General features: G+C 38.0%; 1 protein-coding gene across 1 annotated transcript; it reads right to left on the reverse strand.

The window, feature by feature from the left end:
* Positions 1–8180: 8180 nt before the first annotated feature.
* Positions 8181–11279, reverse strand: LOC147602810 (uncharacterized). Its single transcript, XM_086797550.1, has 8 exons — positions 10883–11279; positions 10381–10540; positions 10027–10282; positions 9780–9850; positions 9587–9664; positions 8844–8931; positions 8679–8734; positions 8181–8547 (listed from the first exon to the last, which is right to left on the reverse strand). The coding sequence occupies exons 1-8, from the start codon at positions 11198–11200 to the stop codon at positions 8477–8479; spliced, it is 1098 nt and encodes a 365-aa protein (XP_086653676.1). The 5' UTR covers positions 11201–11279; the 3' UTR covers positions 8181–8476.
* Positions 11280–19966: the final 8687 nt, after the last annotated feature.

Genomic DNA, 19966 nt, shown 5'->3' on the forward strand with positions numbered 1-19966 from the left:
CACAACGAATTCAGGGGTGCTAGCAGCAGAAGTAGCACTTCTTGCAAGGGGCAGAGTCTCTCACTCAGAGCCTCACCCACAGATATCTCAACATGAGACTAATCCCTCGGTTCTTCCAAAACCGAACCCGGAAAAACTTCCCTTGCCCAGAAAGCATGGGCGATTCCTCTAGGAAAATCTATACTAACATAGTCAAGATCCTTAACTAACCAAACTGATCCGGGTAGAAGAATGTGGTATAACGAGAAATGATGTGATGTGGATCTGAATGAATGTAGATGGATGTGATGTGATGTGAATGGATGAGATGTGATGATGTGATGTGAGGATAGATGTGATGAGATGTAATATGATGTGATTAGATGAGAATGGATGAAGGACGGTGGGAATACATATGACTGGATGTGAAATAAGCAATGTGAATTGATGTAGAAGAATGTGGTATAACGAGAAATGATGTAAAACAATGTGGAAAGATGAGAGTTCGTTAGAAACTGTATTTATGAAACCTGTTTTTAAATGACTGTTTTACATCAAGAATGCTGGGGAAGCATTTTGACCATCTTGTGAATGAGATCGTGGGAGACCTAAGTGATAAAGTTGCACAACAGCTAACGGAGAGTCAATGGAGGATGTCTCGCGTAGCAAGGTCGGTCGAGGTCTTGACCAACCTCGGTTCGATTTAAATGGTGAGCTTCCGGTACAGTGGATGAGGGACCAAGAAGCGGCCTATGAGTGAAGCGCTAGGTGACCTGCAAAGGAGCCTAGAGGGTGCTGACTATATGGTGCTCGGGCTCTGGGTCACCGAAGATACCCACGCGTGCGTTAAGGAAGAAAATGGAACAAGGAATTAGAGTTGTTTTCTGAACCCGGGTATGGATCTGGTTGATTGGCCTTGTTGGTCCTCATCAACAGATGAGTCCATGACTCTTTTATACGGATCTGTTGATTGATCTTGCTGATCTTCAATGGAGAGTCCATCTGGAGTTTTCTTATACAATTATATTTCTGCGTATTATGAGCTAGGAACTTTTGAAAAGGCTGCTAAGTGAATAGGTAGTGAGCGTTCTAGTTTACCAATGATGCCATAGGTACACCGATGAAGGAATGATTTTGTAAATTGGAATTCAAGCTAGATATTTTGGAGGATAATGATTAGTGATACTATGGTTTCATTAAAAGATTATTTTAAAGACAGCTGAATCTATGAAACAGGCAATTTCATATTTTGGAGGATTATGATTAGTGATACTATGGTTTCATTAAAAGATTATTTTAAAGACAGCTGAATCTATGAAAGAGGCAATTTTATATTGGGTGTGTAAGTGGTGTGACTATCTTGAAGTTTGCTTGAAGTGCCAGCTAGGGGACCTGGGAACTCTTTTCCCAAAACATAACCAAATTCCTAAATGGATCCTATCACTACAGTGTTTGGGAGGTTGGCTAACCCATGGGATTGGATGGGGTTAGGCTAGACCGACGGATCAGTAAAATGAGACTCAATTCTGTTAAGTTACGATAGTTGAAGTAAATCCTGGATAGTCCTTGTTCTATGGAAAAGAATCAACGGCTGTGTCTCTTGATGAGGAAAAAAGCATTGGTCTCTATGATCCAAGTGCAAGTCATCTCATCACATCTATCCTCATCACATCACATCATCACAACATATCCACATCACATCTCATCCATTCATATCACATAACATCCACATATCATCACGTCTATTTACATCACTTCATATCCATTCACATCTACCCAAGTCCACATCACATCATATCTCATATATCCACATCATATCTCATCCATTCATATCTAACCATATCCACATCATGTCACATCCATTCACATCTCATTACAACACATTCACATCTCACCACATCCACTCACATCTCATCACATCCATCAACTCATTCACATCCCACATTCATTCACATCTCGTCACATCCATCCTCATCTTATCACATCTTGTTCACACCATCCACATCATATCTCATTCATTCCATCCACATTACATCACATCCACATCTATCCATATCACACCACATCCATTCACAGCTCATCACATTCATCCATATCCATTCGTTCATTCACATGCATATCTATCACATCACATCTCATTGTCATCCATTTACATCACATCACATCCTTTCACATATCATCGCATCTTATTCACATCTCATCACATTCACATCCACATCCATGTACATCACATCACATCCCATCCACATCTCATCACATCCACATCCACATCCATTTACATCACATCACATCTCATCCACATCTCATCACATCTTATCACATCACATTCACATCTTATCACCTCGCATTCACATCTTATCATATCGCATTCACATCTTATCATATCGCATTCACATATCATCACATCCACTCACATCTTATCACATCGCATTCACATCTTATCACCTCGCATTCACATCTTATATTCACATCTTATGCATTCATATCTTATCATATCTCATTCACATCTTATCACATCGCATTCACATAGCAATCATATCGCATTCACATTTAGTACCGTTTTCTACTGTCGATACCGATGAAACTTTTCTAAGTTTCTACCAATTGCTTGGCCTAGTTAAAAATACTTTTTCTTGATTAATATTTTCATATTCTTTCTCAAATTTCTCAAGTGAAATATATTCAATGTTCTTCCTTTTTAGTAGAAAACCCATGGGATTTACAAAAATTAATTCTACCCATATTTCCTAATAAAATTTATAATGCTCAAAATTCCACTTTTGATAAATACTCATAGTTTAAATTATGCTAAAAATTCCTCTTTTACCATTTACTTACTTGGATCTCAAATATCATGGAAATTTCTCTTTTTATATAAAAATAAATTTACCAAAAATTTCTCTTTTCTCATAATTAATTAATTATGCATAATTATAAAAAAAATTATTTCTCATGATGAATATGATGAAACTCATTCTTTTTGCATAGAAAATCCAATCCTAGAATATGGTAGGAAGTCCTCTTTTAGCATTATGCATAAAAATAAGATATGTATTATTTTCTAAAAATGTTACCATAGCTTCGCTGCTATTACTAATAATTCTCAATTTTTTTCTAAAGAATAAAAGCTTGTCATGAAAATATGATAGTAGTTCCTCTTTTATGCTTGAAATAAAACTATGAATTTAAATCATAATTTTAACCATAATCATAAACTTAATTATGATTATCTCACTAGATTAATCTAATTCCATTATTTCTCTTTTTCCAAATTGGTAGGATAATCTATTTCCCATTTAGAATCAATCAAAGTAGTTTTTAACTACTTATAAATAATCTAAAAGAATAATCATTATTTTGTTAACACAAAATCGTGAAAATACCATTTTCTTAATCTCTAACTTATCAAGCCTAGAGTTTAGCTTTGAATTAAGAGACTATCATTGAGAAGCATCCTTTTTCAAGGGATTTAGCCATAAAGATGGCTATTCTTTTAGAGAGAGAGATTTACTTAAAGAAAGCATTACAAATAAGCATAAAGATTAACTTTCTCTTAATTAAGCATTAAGACTTTAAGAGAAAGCTTGATTTGAATTAAAACAATCATTTTGAAAGCTTCTCAAGCTTGAGAGGGGTTGAGAAGAAGAAAGATATTGAGAAAATTGGAAAAAAATCATAAAATTTAATTTTACCTCCAAGTTTGGCTTGATTATCTAATTAGAGTGAAGCCTTTCAAACATTTCACCATGAGCCCATTTTCCTAGAGAGAGGAGGTGTGAAAATCCTTAAGGGGTAAAGATGAGAGTCCATATTTTGCCTAATGTTCATCCATCTATCTCTCTTGTGTGCTTAGCTACTCCTGTATATGTGTGCTTATCTACTCTTGTGTGTGTATGTGTGTGTGTTTGCTTGTAAGGAACTCAAGCTCACCCACTCCCTTGCATTATTTTCACTCTAGAATGGAGATATAAAGAATAAGTAAAAGGAGGAAGAAATATACTCAAAAACAGTCAGGAAAGTAACACTATTGTGATTCTTACTCTGTAAATATTGGAGCACACAGTTGTACACATTTTAGTAATATAACAAGGAATGCATTTTACTCAAATTACTTTTGCTAGGTTTAAATCTCTAATTAACTATAAATAGATAGTTATCTCACTCATAAGTAAAGAGGTTTTATGTCAATAATCACTATCATGCCACACTCTTAGTTAAATCCTAGCCAATTAAATGGGCGAAGTGACCTAGTTCTATGCATACCTTCACACACCCCTCTTTTATATCTTCTAGAAACCAATAAGCAACTCCAAGAGCTGTTGTAGAGAGAGAGCTCCAAGCTCGCAAGAGAGAGAAAAATTTAAGGGATAATAGAAAATATGATTATTTTAATATAATACTGGCATAGTATAGCTCCAATATTCAATTACAAATGACTAAGGGTCTATTTATAAGTGAGGAAGGCCACTAACCAAGTCCAACTGGGTTCTAAAATTTTCTAGGTTCAGTTTGACTCAATTTGAACCAGTTTGGCTCCCTTTTTGATTGGGTTTGATCCAGGAGAGAGGAGATATAAAAATATCACAATTTTTTTGAATTAAAAACCCTTTCACACATGTGAAAGAGGCGTCTACCTCAAGAGTCTCCCTTTCCTTACCAAGGTGTCAGAAATGCATCATTATTCTAAAATATCTCATTTTTTTAGTAATATCTCATAATTTTTAACTAATAAACCTTGTACTCAGTCAACTCTGCATCTTGTGTGAGCATTTACTCATTTTTGGATATTTTCTTTTATTCTTTTATATTTATCTCATCCCAACACTCGGATTAATCCAATTGGCCCATTGGAACCTTAATTGGATCATAATCTTTTTTTTTTTTTGAAAATGTAAACCCTTAGGTTAAGGTCCCTTATACCATTTTCAATTAATTCCTAATGTATATTAAAAAGTTTATTTTGAACTTTTGTTTTAGGAAAATCCATTTTAGACACTAGGAGGATTTTTATATCCAAAGATATCTCAATTTTGGATTATCTCTCTCTCTAGATATTTTCTCTCTCTAGGCCAAAATAGGGTAAAACAAGATCTTTCTTCTATTTCAGAGAAGGGAATAATTACAAGAACAGAAGGGGAGATTCTTACACCTTTACACCTCAAAAGCTGGAGGGAGGAATCTTACACTTCTCAATATAGTTTTGACCATATCTTGAGCATATTAGCTCCAAATTTGTTAGATATTATAGATTTAGATTCTTCTATTAAATATATTTTCAAGGATATATCACATGAGGAGGTTTTGGCATAATCTTGGATAGGTTCACCCATGATCCCATTTTTTAAATGGGAATATGATTTTTTCCAAATTATCTAATATGGTGTTTAAAGCAGAATTCAAATGGGTCTATATGTAGGTAAGGCTAGAATGGTTAGCCAAGAGATATGCACAAATGAATGGCATTGGCTATGAAGAGAATTTCAACCCATGTGCAATAAGATAGTGACTGTGAGAGTAGTCATAGATATGGCTACATGTAAAGGATGGTCTTTCCAATCTAAAGAATGATTTTTTGCATGGTGATTTATAGAAGGAGGTCTACTTGGTGTAGCCAACATGATATTAGGACTATGCACACCCAAGTTTGTTTGCAAGTTGCATGAAGCCTTGTATCGCTTGAAAAAATAGCACCTAGATCATGGTCAAACAAGATAACAGAGTATCTTGTCACTATTGGATCTCATATATCTACAACAAATTTCACAGTGAGAAAAAGATTGATAGTAGTATGGGAATTGTTCTAGTAGCCATCTATGGGAATTGTTCTAGTAGCCATCTATGTTGAAGGGGATAGTAATGATGCCATTCATGAGATGAAGATTCTACATAAGAGGGAGTTTGAAATGAAAGATTTGGGTGATCTATGATACTTTATAGATATAGAGGTAATTAGATCATGTGATGAGATTTAGCTTTTACATAGGCAATGTGCTCTAGACATGTTGTCCAAAGTACACAACGACAAGTTGTAAGCCAATCTCAATGCCATTGAAGAATAACACAAAATTGGGTGTAGATACAGGTGATCTTTTAGAGGACCCTACTATGTCCTTAAGGACACATTATAGGGAGTTTGATCTACATGACTATCACCGGGCCAAATAGTGACCTTATTATTCCACTTCACTTGTACTTCACTCTGATTCTCATTGATCTACCTACTTTGAGCGCTTCTCTGTATCGATGCATCAGTGTGTGTGTTTCTACGTTTGTCTCCACTCCAACATTGGCCTCCCTATTTTTTTGGAGTTTTAAGGAAAGATATATAAAAAAAGATATCATGTGAACTTACATTCAAAATGATTGACTATCCCTATTTTTTCTCTTCCTTGAGTTGTGAAATTAATTTTCATCTTGGGAATATGACCAACAATAGGGAACATTAATTGGTTTTTTTAGCAATAACTTTCATTATTCATTGGAGTCTAGTAAGTGTCCAATGGTGTGTGTGAACACTTTAGGTGTGAACACCCTCTTATTAAGAGAACATAAGATAGGGCCTTGGTGCCTATATAAAGCTTTGTACATGATGGAAGTATTACTATAATACGATCATTACCTCCATGTCCATCTCTCTTTGCACAAGATTAATCCTACACTCACATCATGGATATCTTCCATCCACCATAGCATGAGCTTGGATACCAACATGGTATCAGAGCCTTGATCCATGAGTACTACAATTAATCACTTTTTATTAGCAAAACCCCAATTTTCCCTCTTTGCCTAAACACCCTCCCCTGTTAATGTTTTGCTTTATTCTCCCTCTATAAAGCGTCATTTTCTCATATTTCAGTACATTATGAAGCTAATATAGAGCTCTATCTTATCACCTCAAGGAGATCAATCCAACTCGAAGCAAAGATGGTGAAAAACATAGTAGACAAATCGATGCAAAAAAAACATAGTGCAAAAAAACCCCCGAAATCGAGGGTTACATGTAAAATTGATCAATTTTTTTTAAGTCTTCTAATTGTTGGTACATGCTAATTGAAGCTTTTCAAGACACAAGAAACTAGGGTTTCTAAAAAATTAGGGCAAAGTTGATCTCATTATAGCATTTACCCCATCAAGAATTTGGGTTTTCTTTCAAATGTTGAGAAAATCAAGAAGTTAAAGACCTTGCATTGTGAGGCTCTCCACAAGAGAGCATTCTGCATCAACAAAAATTTGGTGATTCTTCATTACAGCTTTCAAATCGAGCATTATTGGGTACTTTGCCTTGGCCCCTACGCCTAAAATGATAGCCCAAGTGTCAACAAGACCATGCTACATCAACAAAAATTTGGTTATTCTTCGTTTATAGCTTCCAAATTGAGCACTAACAAGCACTCTGTCTTGGCCCCTAAGACAAAAGTGATAGCCTAAGTGTCAACAAGCAACAACACGTCAAAAGAAGATCTTCATCTACATTACACTAGTGTGGGAAGTTTTTCAAACTTGCAAAATCATCTTTTAGTTATGTATTTAGTTAAGGGTCCTCTGCCGCCCGAGATGTCCCCCACAATCTTAATATTTTGCGGTCATAGGTTGCCTATCCGGAAATCCCCTAAAATATGAATATTTTGGATATCTTTTTTACGTATACGTAAGCCTTGTTTCTATAAAAGACTGGAGGCATCTCTCTCTTAAATGACATGAGAGTTTTAGGTGCTAACATCATCATATCACATGATTGCAGTTTAGAGCCCAAATCATCCATACTAAAGGTCTCTCTTAGATGACACCCTCGAAGGAGGAGGTTTGAAAGTCTAGTAGTAAGTGTCAAATGGTGTGTGGGTTGGCAATGGTAACCCACCCATGAAATGCACGGACTATATTTGGTTCTAAGACTCTCTCTCTCTCAAATTGTGCATGCATGCATGTGCACAAACATCTATGAAAATCCATCTCCACTTATGTATGTATGTGAGATCTCTCTCTCTCTCTCTCTCTCAAATTGGGCATGCATGTGTGTGCACAAGTATCTATGCATATCCATCTCCACTTATGTATGTATGTGTTGTGGATTAATGCAATGTGTGTGTGTGTGTGTGTGTGTGTGTGAGAGAGAGAGAGAGAGAGAGAGAGAGAGAGAGAGAGAGAGAGAGATCTATCTTTTGGCATACTAGCTAAACAAGCATACCACATATGATCTGTATGACGACACCAAAGTGTACTAGATGGGCCCAAATCCAAGAAAAACGCAGACATGCATGCACGTACGCGCGCACACATGCATTGCCGTCATAGCCAAACCAGAGAAGCATCTATAATCCATATGGCGACATTAAAATGTAGGAGGGGTGGGAACTTGAACTTAGCAGCTGTTGATTCTTAGAACTGTTGATACAAACAAGACAAGGGGGGCTGATTGAGGTGTATGAGTAGTGCAGACATTAGTGCTGATAGTAGCTGAGGTGACTGAGGAGTATGTTTAAGAGCTAAGAGAGGCTCATCACCCAATGGATTGCTTCTGAAGAAGGTCCTCCAAATAATGAGCCACTGATTTATAACCCATCTCTCTAGCTGCCCAAAAGAATATATAAAAAACAAACACAGAGTCATCATCATAATCAAAAGAACCGTTGTGTCCTGTAACACAGGAGAGCCATAGCACAATTGACCATATTCTTGGGGAACCACACTTTATTGAATACCTTTATAAATGGCAATGCCAGTGGGGGCTATTTTCCTCCTTGAGAGACAAATGGAGCTGGGCAAGAAGCATAATCACAATCAGGAAGATGCATTTCTCAACTATAAGATGCTGTGAAGACACAGTACAGGAAAAAGTTAATGACAGGAAAAGTTTGTTAGCTCACCTGTTGCAAATCCAGTAGGGGTTCAATCCTTGCTCCTCAGAGCAATGAGGGCAGAGCCAATCAGCTTTCTGTCTTACTTGCTCTATCTCTGCACATATATACATTCAAGTATATCAAGTCCACATATAAGTCCAAACATACAAATATGGTGTGTTTGAATCAAGTACACATATTAACAGTATATCAAGTACATACATACAAATAAATATACATACATAAGGAGTCCAACTAAAGATTTGGATCCTATCTATACAAGCATATTAAGTACATGCATACGATTTTATATCAACTATATCAAGAATCTACATACAAGTGTCCCAACTGAGTTAGTGTAGTGGTCAAGCTTGTGACTTGTAACCTCTAGGTTATGAGTTCAAGTCCCACTAGGCTCTCTCATGTTATAAAAGGGACACCTATGCTCGCTTGATGTGTTTGGTTGCTCGGGCTCTTGCCCCTTGAACACTCCAGTGACTCCTCCTCGGGTAGTGGATCACCCGAGATAGGAGGATCCATACGAGACCCCTCCGCTGTTCCAGCGCTCGACTCATCGCGGTGGTCATGGGGGATGCCTAATTCGTGGCTCTTGCCCGATGGTACGTGGCCCTTGCCCGACCATGATAATTGGCTAATTGTTGGAAGGGCAAATCGGCTCCACCCACTTGAGTGGGCCCCGGGTGTGTACGAAAAAAAAAAAAAGAATCTACATACAAGTATATACCAAAATGGCATTGATTCTTCCTTACCTTCTCCATACCGGATCTTCAAACAAGCCCTGCAAAACACTCCTGTACTGGAATGGCATCTGGAGCAGTCTGTCTTTCCTGCTTAGACCAAAAACTGCACTTAAGGTAAGGGGATAATCATGAAAATTTATTGTCTTAACACACTAGTCATATATGTTGACAAAGCTTTTTTTGAGCATAGCTGTGCCTCCACCTGAGCAAGCTTTGGTAACATCTCTTTGTCCGCATCTCTCACAGTCTTCTTCACCACAAAGCTTCTTCTGTCTGTATGCATGGATAAAAACCACATTGTCTCAGAAGCAAGCTGCACACAGTTAGCTTAAGAGTGCCGCAAGTCCAGCACCACTGGTTGATAAGTAAAAGAAGAGAACCCATTATTGAAGCTAGTAAGAAAAGAGAGATGTCTGTGTGAAACCCGATAGCGGGATGCTACCCAGTACCTGCAAAAATGGCAACAGATGCCCACAATGGCATCATATAGGGTGCCCCTCTCTTTACTTTTGCAACGGAGAGCTGATACAGCAGGGGAAATCTGCAAGTCTGCGGGGCAGTTCTTAGGGATGGGGGCATTTGCAGGTCTCATGGCGTCTTCATCTTGGTAGTTTCTGCACACTCTGTTTCGAAGTACAAGCTGCAACTTAGGGATTTCATCAATCTCATCGCCATAGCTGTGTGAGAAAGAAGGGCTGTAGAAACCTACGCCACATCAAGAAAGCAAGAAAAAGGGTTCATTATTCGCAGGGGGGGAGAGAGAGAGAGAGAGAGAGAGAGAGAGAGAGTTGTTGGGTATGGACCTGGCGCAGGGCTGTTGTTTTTCAAACGCTCAGAACGGCGCCTCAATTCGATGGGCGTGATGGGTGATTTCCTCCAAGGCCTTTTCCCCGGTTTCGTAGCTTGGAAGAAGGAGGTGAGGTTCGCCGCATGCTTCTGCACCCCAAGAGCGGCCATACGAGCCTGGATAAGAAAGCAAGAAAGCTCAGAAAGCAAAAAGCAGAAGGCAAAAGCCCTAATTACCCAGTTCTGCAGCTAGGCTTAGCTGATATTCCTGAGCCAAATTGCCCTGATTTCTTGATGACCTTAAATCTGTCCTAAGGTAGCCTAATTACCCTGATTTTTCCCCTAGGGTATCCTAATCGCCTTGATATTTTGCATAATCACCATGCTTTCTGCCCTATTAAAGCCTAATCACGCTAATTTCTGCATTTCACCGGAGCTATAGAACGCTGTCTTTTGCCTGGTTTGAGCGCTACGGTGGGCTAATCTGCAGTTAACCAAAGCTAAGGTAACCCAAACTACCTTGTTTTCTGCGATCCTCTGTAGCCTGAGAGATTCATAAGGAGAAGAGGCGGCAGCGGCAGCGGCAGCAGCAGCAACTTTGACATCTTTCTTCTTCACCTGCTCATCTTCATCTTCATAGTCTTCATCTTTATCATCATCAAGTTCTTCGTCGTCTTCTGTGAGTGCATCTGGGAGCTCGTCTTTGACTGTGTGTTTAACAAAATTCTTTGTGGCATGTGCTTCTTCTTCGTCTTCTTTCTCATGCTTTACCAGTTGATTAGCTGCTACTGCCACACAGTTGCGCAAGGAGGACCTTGATCTTGTAGCGGCCACCATTGTGGTTTTTAGCTTTGAAGAAAGGAGGAAGACAGACAATTTGTTTGTGAAAATATTGACAACGGCTAGTTTTTGTAAGGGTACCCAGGGCCTAAATTTGACGGGTGCCTATGAAATTTTTTATGACAGGCAATTTTTTTTCCCGCCTTTCGCTTGACATGTTTCAACAAAAAAAGTTATTGTCAAATGACAGCAGGTAAATTTATATCAACACAGATACCATAAAAAGAAGACACATAAAATAGAGAATAACCGGCTCTCTTTAAAATCACATTCATGCATATCTTGCCAGTGCAAAATCCCTAATCATCAAAAGATATCAAATAAAAAACCACTAGATCACAATAAACCTCGGACAAAAGACTGAAAATTTGCACAATCATCAAAGTTGTGCAATCCAAAAATCACTCTAATGGCATAGCTCTCCTCTTTTTTGCTTTACCCCAAATATCAAACATATCATCCCAGTCAATCAAAGAACTCCCACGTGCATCAATAGATAGAAACATCAAAGCATCCAAAGTGTCTAGTCGTAAGCCAGATCTTGAGGTACTTTTGATGAAATTTTGGCGAGAAAATCCGCGCTCACATGCAGCAGTACTTGCTGGAACAACCAAACTTAATTGCCATAAATGCATCATTCAGTGCCCACACATGGCCATTGGAAATTTAGTAATAATTACTAAGCATGTCAAATTTCAATTGACTGGCAGTATTTGGAATAGCTTGTCGAGGTGACAGGCAAATTTTTTTCTCGGGCTTGTCGTTTGACATGAATTTTTTTCAACTACCTTTTTTGACAGGCAAAATGGCCCTTGACAGGAAAAACAGCCGTCAAATTTAGGCCCTGAGGGTACCTCTCCTTAAGTAGGAGTAGGACTCCATCAGGACTAAGTGCCAGGGGTCTTAAAGACCTGCAGGTGAAATGGGACGGCCATTGGGTTGATGCAAAAAAATTGACGGTCGTTGTTTATTGCCAGAAAAGGGGTGCCACATGTCGAAAAAGCGGCGGGGTGACCTTGTGGAGTTCTTATTAGAACCCCCTTTCCCTTTCTTCTATTGATTCTTCCCTTTATCTCATGCAGCCAAAATAACTGATGATCCTAAAGGAAACTGAACAAAGTTCTTATATGATTCTATGCGTTGGAAAGCTAGTTCATTTATCAAAGAATGTGGTTGCGGAGGCACGATCCCCTCATCTCCCATGCAGCAGTGCCTCCCGGCTTCTGCTCTACGACCAACTGAACAAAGTTGTTATATGATTCTATGCGTTGGAAAGCTAGTTCATTTATCAAAGAATGTGGTTGCGGAGGCACGATCCCCTCATCTCCCATGCAGCAGTGCCTCCCGGCTTCTGCTACGACCAACTGAAGGTATTAGTCTCCTATGCACTTAGTTTACTAAAAAAAACAATATTTCAGAGAGCGTGTTAGATTATTCATAAGCTTTTTTTCATGGGAAATTCCCAAGAGTTCTTCTACTCCCTTCTTCTAATCCCAATCGGTGAGGCTTGGCTGACTTTACCCTTCCTCCCTCACTCTTTCACATAATTCTTCTTAAAACCCGAGCTCCTCATGGGATCTTCTCCATACCCTTATGTGACCATTACACTAGCAAATGGAGAAGCAGTTTGACAATGTCGAGCTTGCAAGGAATGTCCTAAGAGAACTATAAATTATGGCAAGAGGCTAGATATGATGGATCATTTAAAGGAGGCTCACAATATTTCCATAGACATTCCCTTGCGAAAGATTGGCCGACCTAAGGATAGGGGCGGCCATGGTGCTCCTAGTCTCCAATTTCAAAAGCAGGCTCAAGTACGCTTCCATGATGCGATGTGTAAGCTGGAGAACAATAGGAAAAATTTTGAAAAATTGCAAAGGTTGAAGGCTAAACATGAATGGAAGAACATGGCGGAGTCACATGGCACTTCAAGGGAAAAATTTATTGATGACTTCGTCAATAAGGCTATGGAAACGTACATGGCATCCAATGAGCAATGGCTTCAACCGATTCAACAAAGAATTGCTGAGGGTTACAAGAAACATGTGAGTGATCTTCTTACCATTTATGTTCATACCATAAACATAAATTAAAATGTTTTCCCATAATTTGGAAACGACAACCTATCAAAAGGAAACTTGGTGTGCCTAGAGATGATGATTTCCTTCAGAATGATGATCATGCATGGGACGATCTTCACCACCAAGATCTTAACAATGTGAATGAGTCCCTTACACCGGTATGTAGATTTAATGAGTCTTTGTTTGCTTATCAGACTTGAGTGTGTTATATAATGACTTTTAAGAAGCTTATTTTGTAGAAAAATCTCTTGAGTCTAGATACCCTTGGTCCCCTTGAACTCTCAAAACCAAACTTGCGACGAAGACATGTTAAGGAGAATTTTGTAGATGATATGAAGTGCATGGACATCTCTGTGGAGACTCTATAATCTCCCATATAAATACCTCATAAGTTAATCGTGAATCTTTGGAAAACCTCCCATGTCTCATTTTATTTATTCCTTCTACACATGGTAAATTGGTTTTAATTAGTAATGCTTTGTACTATGCCTTTGTACTTATTTAGATACTCTTCTTGGTTGAATCAAGGCCATGTGAATCTTTAAGTGACTCACCTTGTTCGAGTTTTAGCATGCCATTAACTTTGTTGATTTCCAATATAGCGAGACTAAGCTGACGTCTCCTTAAAACATATAAGATAATGCACTTACATTGAGAGATAGGTGCATCTCAAGATTTTTGGGTAAATGTTGACAGTCTTATGTATAGTGTGTTTTTTATGAATTGTTTTTTTGCTTTCAATAGATTGAAATGTGTACGTCACTTCACTTCTAATCTCACAGATCCAGCATAGTTTTTGAGGTGGATAAGAAACTTATTAAGTCTATCTCAAAAGAAAAAGCCTCCACAAGAACTCTTAACATCTTTACCATGTAAGTTTGGTAAACTTCTAAGTACATCATGTGTGTGTGTGTGTGTGAACTACTTCTCAATACAATTCATAAAACTTTGGTAGGTGGATGGAGAACACTCTACCAAAGGAGAACTTAGAGAAAGTGTGGTTCCTAGATGCCCTTTGGTATGATTTTGTATCCCCACATCTCTCCAAGGACTCTAGAGCTATCTTACATTTTCTTGGGAACATTGACATGAAGGAGCATCTATTCATATTCCGTCCAATTGTCGATAGGTATACTTGTACTCTCCCGAATAGCCTTCCTCTTTGTGATTAATTTTTTAGTTGTAGACATCTTTGGTTTAACATTTGGATTCCTTTGAAGGGGACATTGGGTTCTCTATGTGTTGTACAATCATCATATCAAGAGAATGAACGCTTGCCATGGGATAATGATAGCATTATCTTTTTGGACCCTATGCCACTAAGTGACCCTCAACATTATCTTCTTGTGGTTCGTCAGTGAGAATACTTTATCTGTGTTATGTCCCCTTCTCCTTAGTGATTGTTAGTATGATTCAATACTCTTACTTTTTCAGTGCACTTCCACTTATCTCACAAACTTGCACAAATCCCATTTTGAAGAAATCTTTGGAGGCCCCAAGTGATGAATTATGTTTTGTGTCTGTAGACACTTAAGGTACATCAAGTCCATTTTTTTGCAAGCTTACCAATAGCTCTCAAGGTATACACATTAACACATCAATTGATTACGTGTGTGTCATGCCAGCCAAATACCATTGATTGTGGTTATTATATAATGGCATACATGAAGTGCCTTATTGAAGGAGTTTTTCTAAAGACAAGATCAAAGAATTGAGTGACTTTAGAGTTTAATAGATATCTTTTATTTTCTTCTATTAACTTGATTAAAAACTTACCAATTTTCCATCCGATGTAGCTAACAAGAAGATGGTTTAAGCACGATGAAGTGGAGGCTTTGAAGAAAGATCTCGTTGGAGAGGATCTTCGATTGCGTAATACAAAGCGGATACACTTATACATTTCTTTTTTGGATATGTAACAAGTAAAATTCCAAAGTAGCATACTTGGATACATTCCTTTTTGGAAAGGTGTGTAAATTTTTTTTTGGATATGTAACAACTACAAATCATTTTGCATACGACACATTTTGGAAAAACATTCCTTCAAATATGTAGCTTTTGTGATTATATATATATATATATATATATATATATATAATCATATATCTTGGATATGTAGATTTTTGTGATGTTTGTGACATCACACACAACACTTTTTGTGATTTTTATGACATCACATAGAGCATCATTTATTTTATATGCTCTTAGATTTCTTAATTGCTAACGTAGCCTTATGTCTTGCCATGAAAATAAAAAGATTGGAAATAAACTAGAAGTAAACTACAAAGTAAACTTGGAAGTAAACTACAAAAAAACTCCTTTATCTTGAAGGGGTTACGTGATATTACAAGAATCCATCTTCTTTCCATGGCCAAGCCTTGTTTGTGTAACATTGGCTTGTAATTGGCAAATGCTGGAATTCATGAAGCTCTCTTTGCAAACATTGAGTTGCTCTAGTAGTGAACTCTTTTGGGCTGAGTCCTCAGGGTATGCTTCAATTTTGGAAAGAAGTTTTTTTAGTTCCTTGATACAAAGTTGCACTTCACCAATTGGAGTTTCCTCTAATGTAGCATCATCACCTCTAATGCTAGGGACCTCAGCATCATCACCTCTAATGCTAGGGCATCTTCTGTGGGTTGAATGGTGCTCAATGCATGAGCATTATCAACAATTGGAAGAATTAGTTGTAATTGTGGAAATTTCTTTAAGATAATCAGATGTACTCCATATAGGTGCCTGTAATCACTTGTCCAATCCGGACAATCACAACAATTGCATGTTCACATAGTACCAATGATGTGGATTAGAAGCACTTTAAATTTTAAACAACGAGATCATGTCATTTATAATTTGCAAAGTGCACGGATCATTCTCATAGCGTTGTAAAAGTCTTTCCCCCTCGTGTAACCTTGAGACATGCTTCTGTGAGGAGCTACGGATGTTGAACCATTTCGAATCGGTTAGCACCACAAAAACATGTTGCCTTATTCTAGCAAACTAAAAAACTTTAGAGGAATGATATATGTAGAATTTTAAAGTTTACCTATCTCTTTCTTTTGCTTGAAAAACTCTAATAATGTTCCACTCATGCGAGAGCCAGTTGTGGAATCACTGACAAGTACATGTAGAAGGTCCAAGGCTAACTTATTGGTCCTTGCATCCAATAGCGTGTACTGTATATATTGCCATAGCCTTTCCACCAAGTTTGTGGCATCAACATTTCCATACTTGAATAAGCGTCCAAACTTAGGCCATCATCTTTGCCAAAGACAATCATGCCCACACCATCCATTGGTGACATATTTCTGAACACTGTCATATGCTTGGTAATGTTGTGGAAGTTGTTGATACTTTTGTTCAAAATCAAATTCTATAACACTATGCATTAGATTTGTCATTGCACTATAGAGATGATCTCGTGAATCCTTTGGAACCTACACTTTCAAACACTTTGAAAAACATTTTGAAATAAGTTCTTGCCTAGTAAATTATATAAACATTGACTAATAAAGATTGGCATGCTTACCTTTGGAAGAAGATTCTCCACCCAAGTCTTTTTTGTATGAAACCAAACAATGATATTACATGCAATTTGTTGATAGATTCCTTGGCCTTCATAATGCCAACATGTAGGGTCTTCATTGACAACCCTGAGCAAAGCATCTAGTTTTGGCTGGGATTTATCACAAGGGCCGTGGGTTGTACTCCATTCATCCTAGATAATACCATCTTTAGTTTCATCTCTAGGGCAATACTTTCGTGTTTGGTTCCCGAATATTTGGTACAAATCATGAACCAAATTGATATACCAACCCCTTGTTGGTTTGGCAAGACAACTACATATAATGGAAGACCAAAAACATTTGTTTTGAAAGTGCTATCAATAGCCCATGCATTGTTCCTAGAAAAGTGAATTGCCATCTCTAGCATCCATTTGTCATCTCTAGCATCCATTTGTCATCTCTAGCATCCAAGGAGATTACTAGAGAGTAATGGGCCGATTTATGAAGAGGAAAACAAAAATTTTGATATTTTGGCTTAAGTAGAAAGAGAGAGGCTTATGAGAGCGCAACAACCCTTGATCAAGCCAAGGATGTTGCATAAAAAAGGAGATTAAGATGGTAAATTTTATGGCTTAGCACTTAGGGTTTGTGCATAACCACTAATTCTGATGGAGATTAGTTTCATTAGTGTCAAAGAACACTTTGTTTGGTGATTAAGATCACCATTAGTGTTGAAAACATGATTAGTGCTTAAAAGCACATTTTTAGCATCTAATGACACTTGCATTGGTGATTAGATTCACCATTAGTGTTTAAGAACACTTTTAGTGTTTAGAAACACTTTGGAATGACTCCCCTTTGCTGGATTAGAAGCCTCATTAGTGTTAATCAACACTATTAGTGCTTATAAGCACACTTTGTGCACTTGAAGATGTTGTTGATGAAGCTTGATGAGAATGAGGCTCATGAATACCTCATGGTGTATGCCCACCACTTCAAACTCAAAATAGGATCAACAACAAGCCCTCACAAGAGCACTTAAGTGATTAGAGCAAAGAAGGGAGATTAGTGAAAAAGAACACTATTAACAAGCTTGAGAAAGCTTTCATGGAGATGAGAAATAGTAGGCGCCTGGTTTTTTCACTCCCACAGTTGATTCAGCTAGCCATTAGGGATAAGATTTGATCTGTAAGATCTTGAGACCATGGGCTTCAAAAGCCCTATGCTCTCTAGGCCTACAATCGCCTACACACGGCGAATGGTTGTACGGCATCAGGTGCGTAGAAAAACAACGCCGGCCTGCTCAGAGGTCAATGCCACGGCGTCCTGAGAGTGAAGCTCACAATTGATTATACGAGGCTGAGCGCCTAGGAGTCTCCTTCATCTTCCTAGTTGATAGCATGTTGAGATCTTGCCTCCACGAGTTGCTAGAGCTCCTCCCCACTGGCAGGAGGTTCAGCTCCACAAAAGAAAAAAGAAGAAAATTGACCTATTCTACACCACAAAAGAGGCCTAATCTTTCCAAGCTCTAGATACCATGTTAGAATTTTGTGGTGCTCATGCTAGATCAAAGATGTGGAGGAGAGAGACTCACAAAATACAAGAAAAATATCTTGCTTATTAAGTTGCTCAAAATACAACTAGGCTTCTTACTCCATACAATGCCTTCTAGCTCCACCTTTAAATAGGTGAGCTAGTGGACCATAAGTCCATTCACACACACACCCTTCTCCTCCCCTTTTACATAACCTTAGTCTCTTAATAAACCATCCCTATTTTGTCCTCAGAAAATGTTTTCCTTAATTCTTCTCCGTAGGTCAAGCACATTTATACTATCACAAGACTTCAAAGTCTCCAAGGTTATAGTAACAACCCTTTAGATTACACTTTTCATTGCTTCTTAACTTTTCTTATCATCAAAAGAGTAAAAGGTAGGAGAGACATAGAGATCTGGATCAAATGAAGAAACAATGCTTTGTTTACTTGATGTTTCCTTGCTTTTGAGGGTTTCTTCTCGAGAAGCTCTTCAATATCGGCATCATCACTCATTTCATCATAGGAGCTTGTATCATCAACTAAGTCCTCTTTGAATCATCTTCAAGCCAATCCATCTGTCTACACAAGATATCAAACAAGAAACAAATGATGAGAAGAGGAATGAAGCCCACTTACCACCCATTCTAGTTTACTTCCTAGTTTACCACCCATGCCTAGTTTACTTCCTAGTTTACCACCCATGCCTAGTTTACTTTCTAGTTTAATTTACATAGAGCACTCATTCCCAGGTTTTTCTACTTTATTGGCCGGCCTAGTTTACTTTCTAGTTTACTTTATACAAATCTCTCATTCTCAGGTTTTTTCTAGTTAAATTACTTCCTATTTTACTTTAGCTGGCTCATTGGCTGCAAAAATGAGTGAGAGGGTTCAAAATACCCATATTTTGGGGAAATGTGAAGCTTTCAATGTTTGAACTAGCCATGCTAGTTTTTAGCCGATCATCGCATGTGTTTGGTGGGACTAGTAGTTTATACTATTAGTCCAACCTCAACAGTATCCCTCACGGAGTCTTAAATAAAGACCCTTGTCAGGTGGCATCAATGGATGGCATTGATCCAAATTGCAATGCCTTTTCTGGGCCGTTGGATAAAGTAAACTCGGACAAGTAAATTATGTCGAGTAAACTACAAAAACTAGGAAAATTTCATCTTAGTCTACTTTGTAGTTTACTAAGCGATTATAGTTTACTTCCTAGTTTACTTTGTAGTTTACTACGCTGTCGTGCCATGGCATGCCTAAGGTGTGAAACCATGCATATGAGACCATTAAATGCAAAGCCAGATGCATGGGGTTAAGTGCCATGACGAGTCATGATATGATGCCTGAGTACATATGTTCATATTGTAAATGAGGTTCAATAAGATGAGCCAGGTCTCGAAGCCTCTATACATGAGTGTGGTGTGAATTATGGAGTTTTATGCATATGGTGGACCTTGTAGTAGGGAACACCCTTCTTAACATGTATGGAAATGCAAAGGTATGTAAGATGTGAGGTTTGATTTTGAAAGAATGCCCTTTTGAGATATTGTGTCTTGGAATGCCATGATTTGGTGGACCTTGTAGTAGGGAACACCCTTCTTAACATGTATGGAAATGCAAAGGTATGTAAGATGTGAGGTTTG

This window comes from Cibotium barometz, chromosome 66 (genome assembly GCF_041138505.1).
Source record: "Cibotium barometz isolate CiBa-2024 chromosome 66, ASM4113850v1, whole genome shotgun sequence".
In the NCBI taxonomy this organism is placed as follows: domain Eukaryota; kingdom Viridiplantae; phylum Streptophyta; class Polypodiopsida; order Cyatheales; family Cibotiaceae; genus Cibotium; species Cibotium barometz.

Bases quoted from the DNA above. Each gene is read 5' to 3' on its own strand.
- LOC147602810 (XM_086797550.1), bottom strand. From the start codon at position 11,200: ATGGTGGCCGCTACAAGATCAAGGTCCTCCTTGCGCAACTGTGTGGCA. The intron at 10,541-10,882 runs GTAGTTTGGGTT...TTTCTTATCCAG, and splicing joins AGAGGATCGCAGAAAACAAG to GCTCGTATGGCCGCTCTTGG. The intron at 10,283-10,380 runs GTCCATACCCAA...GATGTGGCGTAG, and splicing joins AAACAACAGCCCTGCGCCAG to GTTTCTACAGCCCTTCTTTC.